A 14,193-nucleotide genomic window follows, 5' to 3' on the forward strand; every position below is an offset into this window, starting at 1 on the left:
GAAGCCTGTCCTAAAAGAGACAGAATAGTAAAACACGAGGACCTCACACCTTATCACTATGCCCAAAAACCTCAGGCTTCTGGGCGTAGTGATAAGGCACGAGGTGACAGCTGGTTATATTTAAACCGACCACGCAAACCAATACTGCCTGCTGCCCTTGAGTGCTAAGCCATCTGCTCTCACACTCTCCCTCTCTCTCTGTCCAGCTCTCACTTTCTTTCCCCCCCTTTTACTTTTCTCCGGGATGCAAGGTGTCCTGCTTTAAACCCATCATCGTCATGGAGATGAAGGGTTCTGTTCGTCCTTCGGTTGAGAAGATGCTGAGCTGGTCTACCTGCACGGGGGCATTGTAGCTGTATGGTACCAGCAACTCAGAACCTCCATTGACACTTTGACGCTGACAGATTAACTTTTTTATTTTTATTTATTTATTTATTTATTTACCCATGTTGTCAGCATGCTGGGCATACAACACAGAGTATTTGTGCCATTGCATCTAGGACTTCTCAACCTGCAATGCCAGTCTTTATTAATTCTTTAACCATCATGAACTGAGCACAGCTTTTTGTTACACAAGACAGCCACCAATCCCCCTCTCTGGAAAAGGATCTAACCATGTTTTGGTTTGTTAACATCCAATCATCATTACTACTACAAGAGACAAGAGGGCGGAATGACCACGGGTGAGACAAATAAACATAAGAACCAAACAACATGTACCTGGAAAACATAAATATAGAATCGGACGTGTATCAACAAAGCATAATTAGTGGGTACGGTGGCACAGTGCACTGAATGCCTAGGGCACTGTTGGCACCGTGCTCCGGCGGGTTATTTCCCAATCAGGGTAATTTCTGTGTAGAGTTTGCATGTTCTCGGTCAAATGCAGAGGACTCATTTCACTCATGTGTTTGTCGCCATGAATGCATGTGTTGTGTGGCAATTAAAGATTCTTCTTCTCCTAATTAACTAAGTCAAGGGAAATTGGAACAGCAATTGGGCACGTGGTCTCTTCCTGTGATAGCTATGGCAGTAAAGGACGGAGAAAAGGAGAGGGATGTAATGGGGGGGTGGGATCGGAGGGGGGGGGTCAAAGAAGGTGGTGTGTGTGTGCCTGTGTGTGTGTGTGTGCATGTGTATGTGTGTGTGTGTGAGTGACGGATTCACTTTTGAAGTCTTCACTTCACTACTACTATCTTGAATCTTGAGTGAGGGCAAACGTCACTCAAGAATCAAGATTCAAGATTCAAGAGGTTTATTCGTCACATACATATACATGTGACGAATAAACCTCTTGAATCTTGAATCTTGAATCTTGAGATGGGTGCAGTGGTTGAGAGCCAGAAGACAGACACAGACAGACATGAGCTTCTTGTAAAAAGAACCAAACTAAATGATGAGAGAGAAAGGAATAAAAAGACAATGAAGCATCGCGTGTCGTTGGGTGAAGGCTCCTGTTTGACTAAGAGTACCTGTATGTGCATGTGCGTGAGAGTGCATAATTATTGAGAAGGTGCAATGAGTCAGGAGTTTGTCCTCACATGTCGCAAAATCTGTTATGCTGGCTTTTTGCGAGAAGATTGGATTATTTTCTCCAGTCGGATGTGATCCATTAGCAAATTCAGCCATTGCATAATGTTGAGGTTGCTTCTGCTTTTGTAGTTCAAGAGTGTGTCATCTGAGAAATTATTCCTCACAGCCAGAAGTGTTTGTTTGGTGGACAGGGTGAAAAGGGTTAGGGCTTGTAAGCCTGTAGTGTCAAACCTATTTTAAATATGGGCTTTGTTTGTTGTATGCATATTATTTAGTATTGTATTATTTATCTTTTGGTGTTATAAGTAGTTACACAGAACCTTATCTTTTTCCCATTTGCTGATAACGACTGATTACAGATTTTATTTTATTTCTTCCAGAAAGGGGTGTGGCTGAAGGCTGCCGTTAATGACGTTGATCGTTTATTCAAGGGCCTTGAACCAGATCTGGTTCAAGGCTTTGCTCTTTGATCACTGTGGGACATGATGAATGAGAAAGAGTTTACTTGTGCAGTTCTTTCAAGGTCAGGTGACAATTATGGGACCTACGTGCACACTGTACAAATATTGCAAATGCAGCGCCAAATGGTTCAGAAAAAGGAAAATTAAACACACTCCATGTCAAGTCACTATCATTTTAGAAAAATATTTTCTGTGTCATATATAAAAATTCCATAGCCAGATATTAGTGTTATCACCAGAAATTCTCTTGAAGTACTTTACTTAATAAGTTAAGTTATAACAACATGGTGAAATATTATATAAAAAAAAGTTTTTCTGATGCATATTTGGCAATGCAACATTGGGGTAATTTTCAGGAATTTTCCACGGCATCCTTAATCAAATTCCTTTTAGATCGAGATAGAGAGGCTGGTCGTACAATTGTTTCCCAGAATGTCTTGTCACACCTACCTTGTTACACTTACTGACACAAAATGACGGTTCATGCAATAATAACTGTCTGTGGCCCAAGGCATTTACTTTATTTACTGACTTGTTGGTTTTTACAAAGCTTGACGTTCAAGGCGGGCCCCCAGGACAAGACATCCTGGCCAGTGGCCACCCAGGTCATTTCAGTTTGAGACCCCTGATCTAGACTCATTATTGTCTCTGATGAATACATGTAAGCTTCTGGTAACATCAACAAGCACCAACACCAAACAACCCCCAGACTGTCTGCAAGGAGTTTAACGGTGCCAACGTTGCCATGACAACAAACAGGCAGCAGCTTAGTAACTCACATGTCAGCTTGCCATAGTAACACGTTGGAGTGAGAATCCAATTTCCACCGATCCTGAGGCTGTTGTAGCTATATGTGTGGGAGGAGGAAGAGGTGGCCAAGTCTGTGCATGATCCAAAATAACTGCCAAATTAAGGGACCACATATTCAGTAGCGCCAACATTTGGTGACTCAAGTCATGAGGATAGTATAATATTCACCTATTTGTATTAGATGCATTTTGCTTGTTTGCTCTGCTTTTATTGTTATTATTTGATGGCCTTCTATTAATGCAAAGTGCTTTGAGATCCATGTCGTGTATGAAAGGTTCCAAACAAATAAAGGTTATTATTATTATCATTATCATTATTATTAGGGGTCAAGCCCTTAAGACCGTATTGTTATTCTTCTAGGAAAAATTCTCAGAATTTTGAAATCGAAAGCTATCTGGAACACAAACTTCGACAGTACCTACGAACATGGTTCACATGTTGTTTGAACCGGGTTGTCACAAACACCTCGTGGTTGAAGATTCATCCAAAGCGATCCACATACGGAGCAGATATTAGCGAAAACCAGACCAAATTTGACCGATATCACAGACGAGGTCCAATGAATTTCACTCCGAAATATGTCCAACCGGTTCCACATTACCAAACTATCAATTTACGTGTATATTTATAAAGCTTCTTACCTGGTAGATGTCAGTAGATCTGTTGGATTGATATTTTAAATCTGTGGACCATATTACTTTGCCGGATAATTGAAACTAATAATAAAAAAGGATCCCTAAAGGTTTGAAATGTAACATACTGAAAATGGGGATGCGAAAGAAAGAAACAAAGACTGAACTGCATTCTGAACTGTAACCTGTATACTAAACTGTATACTGAACTGTATACTGAACTGTAAACTGTATAGTGAACTGTATACTGAACTGTAAACTGTATAGTGAACTGTATACTGAACTGTAGACTGTAAACTGAGCTGTATACTCAACTGTACAGTATATAACCTAATACTTGTCATATGCTGATAATGTTGCTCACTTGGCATCCATTGCAGCCTGGCTGTGCCTGAAGGGTGATATCTCCTGCTGTGACCTGCTGCCTCAAGGTCACTTCCCCAAGGGTTTTTTTTCTGACTCCTTGGGTGTGAAATGTGAAGTCCTTCGAGAGTGATTAAGGGCTTTCTAAATAAACTTCACTCAACTTTACTTGAAAGACAGGTAGGAAGGGAAGGAGGGAGGGAGGAAGGAAAGAAGGAAGGAAGGAAGGAAGGAAGGAAGGGATGGAGGGAGGGAGGGAGGAAGAAAGGGACTAATCTTAAGCCATCTGAACTGGCCAGGGATTCCCTTTCAGTTTCTCCTTTCACACAAATGCCACAAGTAACATGGGAGAAGTGTGACTGAAGAATAAACTGAGTCCTCAAAACTGTCTGGAAATGGTTCGAACAAATAAGCCACTAAGTGAAGTCTTCCAGAGCCGTTATGAAACGCTACTTTCGAGACTGACGTTCCAATTCCTCGAATGTGGGCAGGTGAGTAACACAGCGACCCCATTTTATTGCAATTACATAGACAGTATCCTGTACAAATATTTTTTAGTGTCTCTTGATCAGTGCAAGGAAAAGCCAAATAGAACAGCATCATACATGAAAAAGTTGTCAACTGAGATATATTTGACTATGGGCTTGCTATTAGAGGGCTGGATATCTCAAATACAGATTATCATTGAGATCATCTTTCCAGCCCTGTCCGTATGCCTCTCTTAAAACTAAAACTTGAAAGATTTTTTCATGTTTTTTCTTTTATGATAAATGTATTTAACTTTTAAATATTTCAACAGAAACGCACATATGCCCGTTATTTGAATATGATTTTAATAATTATCTCTCCTTGAAAAAGCTAATATTGAAAATCTATGGAACATTTTTACATACATAAACAACCCATACTTTTGGGAGGGCTGCTTTGGGAAACACTGCTTTTGACTTTATGACACAATTCCCTGACTATGCGCGTATCAGGGCACAGGGTCTGTCAGTGAAAAATAGTCCCGAGGTTGTATATTTAACCCTGCTGGGGGAAACTCCCCCCTCGCAGAGTCCGGCGCTGGAGTTCCTGGGCCGGGAGAGTCAGGGGAGTCGGCGAGGCAGAGGAGGTGTGCATGTGAAAGCCTAGATAGGGCCGGTGTAACCTTTCCTCCAGATTCCCAGGCCGAGTTAAGCGAACTGGACCAATTATATCACAAACAGCCTCCTGTGCCGCGGCCTCATCTGCATGTCATGCCTGCATGCTCACACGTTTCCCCGTGGGCGACTCCCTCTTCCCCTTCTCCGCTAACCGCTGGCACTGACGCGACATTGCAAAATCTCTGGGGCCCCTGTTGCTCCATCCGCTCATGCTTGTGTGAGTCATGGTAGCTCCGCAGCTTCCATTAGCAGCGCTGCAGTGCTAGGGCAGGGTGGCAACACCTGTTCAGCTCCCACTGGGGTGGACACGCTGCTAACAGGGACTGTGATTCAAGACACATTGATGGGAAATAAGCAAAAAAAAAAAAAAGGTTTTCTGCGGTGGACAGGGGTCAGCATGGGCACTCTGAACGGTCTGCAGCTACGCAGCCCCATACGCAGCAAGCTGTGATGCATTGTGTGTTCTGACTCCTTTCTATCAAAGCAGCATTAACTTTTTCAACAGTTTGTGCTACAGTAGCTCTTCTGTGGGATCGGACCAAACAGGCTAGACCTCTCCCCCTGCGCATCAACGAGCCCATGGGCACCCATGACCCTGTCACCGGTTTACTGGTTGTTCTTCCTTGGACCACCTTTTGGTAGGTACTAACCACTGCATGTGGGGAACACCCCACAAGACCTGCTGTTTTGTAGATGCTCTGACCCAGTCGTCTAGCCATCACAATGTGGCCCTTGTCAAAGTGGCTCAGATCCTTACGCTTGCCCATTTTTCCTGCTTCCAACACATCAACTTCAAGAACTGACTGTTCACTTGCTGCCTCATATATCCCACCCCTTGACAGGCGCCATTGGAACGAGAAGATCAGTGTTGTTCACTTTACCTGTCAGTGGTTTTAATGTTGTGGCTGATCAGTGTATGTTATTATGCAATAAGCCTTGAATTGAGGTAAATGCAAAATATACAAATGAATATGAAATATATATTTAACAAAGGTCACACTGATGTTTGCACATCACCTTGCCATGGTTTGGAAAACTCACGTTAGTCTTTTGACAGAGATTCTCCCTTTGTTCCAATGGAACTTGTGGTGTAACGCCAAATGTGGGTCTATAAGACACAATCAGATAAAATGCCACTGGAGATACCAGGCATATATTGAAATGTACGGGTTCTTTAATAAAGAATAATGTTTTTTTGCATAAGGAGACCAAAAAAGGTGAATGGTAGTTTTATCTTAACTATTGAGAGAAGAATAGGCCTACCTATAGCAGAAGGCTAAGGGTATTAAGCTGCATGTTTTGCTGGTAGTTTACACAATTAGAAAAGTTTTTTTTGGTATAGGCTATACGAATATAAATGAGGCCAAAAACAAATCGAGAGCTCGTGGCCATGCCTATCTCTAGGTCAAGGGTCCTGCTGTTTGTGATTAACCTGTGCTGCATTTAGATATACTATTTAATAATCTGTTATTGAACAGGTACTTTGTGTACAACTTTGGGTACGTTGTGTATATTGTATATTTTACATTATTGCATATTTTATATTTTTACTCTATCGTTACACTATCTTTATTTCATTGTTATACTTCCGTACTTACTTCATGCATCGCACTGAGCTGCTCGAACTCGCCCCACAAGGGGATTAATAAAGCGCCATCTGATATCGTCTATTCTTATCTTACAAATAAACACATGACTCTGTATTACTCCTAATTGCTTTGCCCTCAAAGAAAACTCAAGACGCAACCCAATGTTACTTGCTCATATTGGCGCCTGCGACGTACGGTCCGTCGGCGTTATAATGATGTGTTTAACATCATTATTATAAGTTGCGGCGGACAAAGGCGCGCTTCTGCAGTCACCCCCCTCCCCACACTTTATGCAATTTCTCTTTGGGATGAATATCCGAAAAGAGTATGATAGCAGAAGTATAACAAGGAAAAACACAATTTGTGTTGTTTTTATGAGGACAACAGTGATATATATATATATATATATATATATATATAAAATTGAATGGATCTCCTTTGCAATTCCGTTGAACATTTCCTGTGTGGGACGTCACCCGAACGCAGCGAACGCGAAACAAAATGTCCACTTCCCACCGGGCGGAACCCGCGCCGGCACCGCGGCGACCTTTCGCCCAGTTCGGAGCGCCGCAGTTCAGCGGGTTTACCCTGACACCGCTGACTCCCGGGGCCCCGCCCGCCCGCAGGCCCCGCCCGCCACGCCGCGCGCCTCCTCCAACCGCCCGGCGACCACGCAGTGTCCACGCGCCGCCTCGCCTCCGATTGGCGCGGGGGGGGCGCGTCCGCCGGCGACCTGCGCCGCTTTTTGTTTCCTTTTTCCTCCTCCGCCTCCTCCACCACCACCACCACCCGTGTTCTACGCACAGCTGAGCGAGAAGAGAGGGAGGGAGGGAGAGGAGGGGGGGGGAACCAAAAAAAAAAAAAAAAAACCCCAAAACAAAACACAACAACTCCCGACCGCTCGATTCGCGTCTCTTTGTTCCGCGGCGCTCCCCGGCTCGCCTCCCCCGGCAGACGTTACGCGGTGTTTCTTCCGAATCGGCGCGCCCGCCGATGCCCTCGCCGGCGAGTTCGGAGACGGGGGAGCAGCTCGAGGTAGGACCCGCTCCGTCGGGCTCGACGACCGCGTTAGAGCGACAGAGCGGACTCCTCGGTCGCTCGCCGGTGGAGATGGAAGTGTGTGTGGTGTGGTTCTTTTTTCTTTTTTCTTTTTTTTTTCCCCCCACAGTTCTTTGTGGCTTGTCGATAGCGGCTCGTTCTGATTCCAGTTGTGGTGTTGGAGCCGCGCTGTTCGCGGGACGTTAATCAGTTAAAAAAAAAAACCCCAAAACAAACAAAACAACAACAACAACAACAACAACAACAGTTAGCCGGTGTATCGCCTCTCTCACATGCTGTCTGTCTGCTTGATTCAGCCGTTGGTCGTAACCCCCACAGCTGACACTTGTTTAAAACAGTGATACATATACAGGTATATATATATATATATATATATATATATATATATTTATATATATTTCGTTATCGGGGCGAGCGAAGGAAATGTTTTGTGGGGCCGAATTCGTGACCGTGTCCGGAGTGCGGCTGCCGCTCGCCGCTGTTTAACTTCGCCCTCATTGACGGAAAGTTGCGGCTTCGTCAGCCTCGGCTCACTTCCCGCTTCGCCGCCTTCTCACATGGCTCGTCGGGGGCCGGCGCGTCACTGCCCCCCGTCTATATTTGGTGGTGGGAGGCGGTTGTCACTCGGCCAAGGGGCAACGCGGGTGTGGCCTCCCAGCCCGACCCGACCCCCCCCCCTGTCGTCACCGCGAGGTCGGTGGCGAGTGACTCAGATAGACTCTGGACTTTAAGCCGGGGCTGCCGTCGCTCTGCGTGTACTGCTCTCGGGGCCATTTGAGGTGAGGACGGGGCGGCGTACTGAGAAAACGTGGGACACGCTGTTTGACTGCGCACCGCCCGTGCTGACTCTTTTCCCCGCCGGCCCTAAATAGCTTAAGCAGGGGGGGGGGTACGCCTGCCCAATCTACTCTCGGACAGAGAAACCCAGCTTTCCGGGGGGGGTGGGGGGGCTGTGTGAGGCATTTGCTTCGGCGTTGCCAAACAAGAGCGTCACCTCGCCGCCCGCTTCGCCCCTTCTGTTGGGGCGGCCCCGGTGGCTCTCGGCCTCAGCTTTATCCGACCGTGTCGGCCCAGTTCGCAGACTCGCCGAAAGTGGCGGGCCTCCTCCGGCCAACGTCCGCGAATATGCTGCGGAGTGATAGTTGAGGGCGGTTTGGAACCAAGGGGTTGGCCCCCTTGGTCAGGTCACAAAGACCCCCCCCCCCCTCCCCCGAACCTCATTAGGTAGCTGAGGTCACAAAGGCATCATCATCATCATCATCATCATCACTACTCTTCCCCCAATAAAGCTGAGCGCTTGGGCAGGCAGAAGCGGCAAGATTAGCTAAATGGCAAGAAGAGGGCTGAAATACAACAAAACAGGATGCAAGCTGTCACAAAGATCCCAAAATAACAATTTTAATAATACTTGCAGATGACCAATAAAAAAAAAAGACATATTTTCAGAATCCTATTTTTTTTAAAGGAGCATCTTTATTTTTGAGCGTAATTGCACACCGATTTTGAGTCTGGTCAAAATTCCATTTTTCATTTTTCCTTTTGTCGGCGTCCCTCAGGCAGAGGATATGGACCAATGCGGGTCCGGTCTGAAGCGGAGGAGACACGGCAGCGGGCATTCCATCTCCAGTGGAACCAGCAGCTGCTCCACAAGCCTGGAGTACACAGACCTGGAGGCGGCGGAGGCCCTGGTGTGTATGAGCTCCTGGGGTCAGGCCCATCTCCCCGGTAGCGCCGGCGGCAAGCCCAGACCGCTCACCCCAGCCTCAGACTCCTGCGACATCCTCCAGTCCCCCGAACCACCGGATACCCCAAAGGACTTTGTGTCCCTCTCGTCACTGGTAAGTCATTGGAGTGATACAATTTCAGACTACAAAATAGTATGGAAGCTCTTTGAAAATGATCAATTTCAGTCGAAAAGTGACATGCCTGAGCCACCCATTTGTTGGGAGGGAGGTGGCTCTTAAATAGCAATGGGGAATTTTAACCCTTCTTGTTATGCATACTCGGGACCTCTACTCTGCTATACAAACCCCACTGTCAACACGTAACTGAACCACCTCCGTCCATCTGTTTGCTAATGCGTTTGCCGAAAACTTTGGGGTGGCGGTTTATGATGGGGGCCTTTGGTCATGCTTTAGAGATAAGCCCGGCTCTAGTAAGGTGATTTGAACTTCATTTAGCTCCTCTTCTCAGCTGCCAGGCGATAAACATTGAAATTTACAGCTCAAAGTGGTCATTTGTTTTCTGTGCAATGTCCTTGGCTCCTGGGGTTCTTATCTCTGCAAACATTATCCTCAATAAAACTGGGGACACCTACCTATGAAGTGTTATAATGGAGTCTGGGTTGTTACATTTTTTTTGTAATATTGCAGCAGTGTTCTTAAATGTTACTGGTTTATTATATCGCTCGTAAATCTTCCATGTCTGTCTTTCTTCCTGTTCTCTCCAGTGTATGACTCCCCCGCACAGCCCCAGCTTTGCTGACACCGCAACCTCCGGTGCTGCCCTCCATCCCAGCAACATCCCAGTTGGCAGAGCCGGCTCTGGCCTGGCTGGGTCCTCTCAGCGCTGCAGGCCCGGGGTGCATCGCTCTGCCCTGAACCTCGTCACCGAGAAGACCCGCCCCCTCTCTCCTCCCCCGCAGCCCTGCAGAGCCATGGTGACCAGCGTCATCCGCCACACTGCGGACAGCACCCCCTGCCAGCACCATATTCCAGTGGCCCCCAGTTCAAAAAGTTGTGACCGCCCAGCAATGGCCGCCACGGTCTGCCAGCAACAGCAGCAGAAGCAGCAACCACAACAACAATTTACGGGAAAGACTGAACAGCTCACCACACCTCTTTCCGTTCCGTCCCCTTGTACCCCCCAGCTGTGTGCCGAGCGACTGGCAAACCAATCAAAACCCTGCGCCGACGCCACGGCCTCCACTCCCATCAGCCCCAAACCACAGAATAGCCCACCCGCTCTTCCAGCCACCGCCGCCATCTCCCCTGCTCAAGTCGCGAGCCCTCAAATCATCTGCCAGATGATCCCTGTCGGCGGCCAGTCAGGTATAATCTCTGCCTTTATTCCCAGTGCTGGGATGAGGAACAGCACCCTGCCCGGCCTCTCCCATCCCTCTGCCCACACTGTCCCAATCCAGCAGCCCCTCATCATGGGCTCGCCAGTCCCCCAGGGCACGGTGATGCTTGTTCTCCCCCAGCCAGCTGTTTCCCAGGTGCAACACTGCGCAAAGACTGTCATGGCCCTGGGCAACACCAAGCTCCTCCCTTTAGCTCCAGCCCCCGTCTATATGCCATCGGGGCACTGCGGTGCCATGATGGCAACCAAGACGGACTTCTCTCGCAGGAGAAACTATGTTTGCAACTCTCCCGGCTGCAGGAAGACGTACTTTAAAAGCTCCCATCTTAAGGCCCACCTCAGAACACACACAGGTGAGAGGCAACAATTTATCGCAATGCTTCTTATCATTAGGGGTCAGCCCCAGTGATGGCATCAAAATCTTTCAAAGTGATCCTGTAATCAGAGCCGACTGCTGCTTATTTTTAAATCTACGATACGTCGATTGTAGTGTCCTATCGATAAAACAGGTCTTGCCATTGTTTTTGTTTTTTTGTTCATAAGAGATGCTTATTGTCGGGTCCGAGCATGAGAATAGAAGCCATTTTTGTCCCTTGACTCCTTGATTACTTATTTTTTGACTCACTGGCTCTTCCTCTCTCCCGCTCCCTTAGGAGAAAAACCCTTCAGCTGCAGCTGGGAAGGCTGCGACAAGAAGTTCGCCCGCTCGGACGAGCTCTCGCGTCACAGGCGAACTCACACCGGTGAGAAGAAGTTTGCGTGCCCCGTTTGTGACCGACGATTCATGCGCAGCGACCATCTGACCAAACACGCCCGCCGCCACATGACCACCAAGAAAATTCCCTCCTGGCAGACGGAGGTACGGAGCCTTAACAAGATGGCAGCCGGCAAGGCGCCGTCCCTCAAGCCCAGCCTTCCCACCCTCGGCATGCTGGTACCTGCTGCTTCTCAGTAGACAATGAACTGTTACTCCACAACCCAAAGTACTCCCAGGCTGCCACAAGGACAGAGGAAGCGGTAAAGCACAAAGCTGTTGCTATATTACTCATGGGATGAGGAAAAAACAAACAAAAAACATGCACTGGACCATTCTTTTTCTATCTACAGCTCATTTGTATCTTTATCTTGCTCAAAAGGATTCCCTTTGTTTACTTCTGTTTAATTGATGAAAAATGTGTACGTTTTTGCCAAAGCTGTTGAATTAAACTTGTCTTATATATATTTCACTGCCTGACCCTCTGACCCAGCCTGTCTTATTGTATTAGTATTTGTATTATGTGACTTTATTGTATGTTTCGCCTGGAATGCATTTATTTGTCAGAATTTGGGGAAATGTTTCACATGCAATACAGTGTAAAAGTGAATATTAATCATCAGTACAATGATTTTACACTAGTCTTTTCATATTATTTAATACGTGTTTGTAATAAAAAGAGGAAACAAATCACCTTATTCAGCTATGCCTCTGTCATCTTGACCCCCCATGAGCTCACTGAGAAACGGAGCTGAGCAGTAACTGAGCCACATCCTGTGTGCGTCATGTTCGACGACTCTCTGCAGCCTTGCCTCTTATGGTCAGCTGAAGCACTCGCTGCCTGTTAAATGTGCTGACTTGTCGCTGGGTAGGGTGAGAATTATGGAAGCTCTGCGGGGACAGTGTCCTATTCATTCTCAGCCTTGTAATTTTATGAGGAGTGAGAATGCACAATTGGTGAATAATAGCCATCGACATATTCTTTGCAGAAGAAACAACTCAAGGTGACCAATTGTTTTAACTTGAAACCTAATCTTTTATAAGAAGGCGTAACAATGGTACAGCTTGGCCATGTATTATTAGGGCTTGTATAATGTAGGGGGAGAGTTGCTCATGTCTCCTCAGAAAGTAACTTCACATTTTAATAACCATAGAAATTAGTTGTATATGACATTTTTTTTTCAGTTATTTTTGGTGAATTGCAAGGACAAGAGGGAAATCTCTCTAACCTAGTGTGGAGAGCCATGAATGTATCTCATATTTAACACCAGGACTGTGTGATGATCCCCGATAAAACAGTTGTGCCCCGGGCTGGGTGAAGGATATCCGATTAAGTAGATGAGTCATGGAGAAACAAGTATGCGCATATTGCATAAACTGCAGTTAAATAATTCAATAACAGGGAACCTCTTCAACAAGGGTGTGTGAGATGAATGTGGTGGGTGCGACCAATCATGTGTCTGTGTGAACACCCGCCCCTTCTCTGTAATGACAAGCGCTGTGAAGGGCGACATCTAGTGTTAAATATAATATATAAAAAAAGAAAACCCCACATTTAAAACATTTATATTTTGGCATTCAGTTCAAGGAGCTCTCTTTATCCAATTATACTATAACCAGTGAGTGAGAATTTTACCTATTTTCTTTCCAAAACGTTTTTTTTTTTCAAAACCCGAACAAAAATGTCAACTTGAAACACCACTTTTTGTAGCTTGAAGTAAAATGATTGAAAATATTCCAAAACTAAGGGAAATATTTTGTGCAGCCAAAAATGCAAATATTACAACCAAACCCAAAAAATAGTCTTAGAATGCACTTAAGTAGAATTCTATAGCACAGTAATTTTACCATAAAACTACAGTATGGTATCATTTAGACAGACAGGGGAAGGGCAGAGGACCAGGTCGTTGAATACAGTTGTCCAGACAGGTGGGTCTCATTCACAGGAGGCAACACAGACAGGTTGCTAAGATATGAAAGAGGGCGAAAGGTGAAAGGTTGCTTCAGCCAGGCAGTCCGAGATGGTGAGGGAATGGTGAAGTATTCTACGACGCGCCAAAAGAGTGGTCAAGGCAATAACGTCCCTTTCTCTAGTGCCATATAAGGCAGGTTTGGCTGGCACTCCAAAAAAGTGCCAGAAAAGGGCCAGTTTCACCTTGATCGCTGTATCAAAAAACATAGCACAAGCCCAAAAACATAGTTAGTAAGTCTGCTTGTGGATAACCACAACGATCGCATCTCATGATCTGGGAATATTTGAGCTCACCTGCTTTTACTAAAGTGCATCCTATGGACAATTTGAACTGAATAAGACTAAGTCTGGCACCGGATGTGAGGATGTTCACCTTATTCAGTGCACCTACCCACCAATCCACTGATGAAATCATCTCAGATTCGCTTTCCCATGTAGTTTTAATTATAGGAAAATGATCAATGGCACTCATAATCTGATGGTAAATATTAGATATAAGTCCCCTCTGAGTTGGAGGTGTTTCAAGTAGTTTTATCCCCAAAACGTCTCACATGGGAGGTTGGGGTATGAAGGGAACTGTATCAGCACAAAGTGAGGGATCTGAAGATATCTGAAGAGATTTGAACGGGACAGATCATATTTCTTACACCAAGAACACTTCAGTCCCCTCCTTCTCCACTGTGAGAATGTCGCGTCCACTATACAGGGTGGGAATAATTGATCATTAATTAAAAAAAAAAAAAAAAAAAAGGACCCAGAGAGGAAACTGTAAATGTAAAAGTGAAGGCGAAATT

The 14,193-nt window shown here is 45.9% G+C and overlaps 1 protein-coding gene across 2 annotated transcripts; it reads left to right on the forward strand.

Moving 5' to 3' along the window:
* The first annotated feature begins 7,360 nt into the window (after positions 1 to 7,360).
* On the forward strand, positions 7,361 to 12,119 carry LOC307239281 (Krueppel-like factor 11). 2 transcript variants are annotated; one of them, XM_080012628.1, is made up of 4 exons: positions 7,361 to 7,649; positions 9,149 to 9,430; positions 10,042 to 11,026; positions 11,327 to 12,119. In XM_080012628.1, exons 1-4 carry the CDS (start codon positions 7,527 to 7,529, stop codon positions 11,626 to 11,628), a joined length of 1,692 nt encoding a protein of 563 aa, XP_079868754.1. In that variant the 5' UTR covers positions 7,361 to 7,526; the 3' UTR covers positions 11,629 to 12,119. The 2 variants fall into 2 exon arrangements, with proteins under 2 accessions (XP_079868754.1, XP_079868755.1); XM_080012629.1 differs by having other exon boundaries at positions 7,361 to 7,568.
* Positions 12,120 to 14,193: the final 2,074 nt, after the last annotated feature.

The sequence above is a fragment of the Zeus faber genome, assembly GCF_960531495.2.
Source record: "Zeus faber genome assembly, chromosome: 13".
NCBI lineage: Eukaryota > Metazoa > Chordata > Actinopteri > Zeiformes > Zeidae > Zeus > Zeus faber.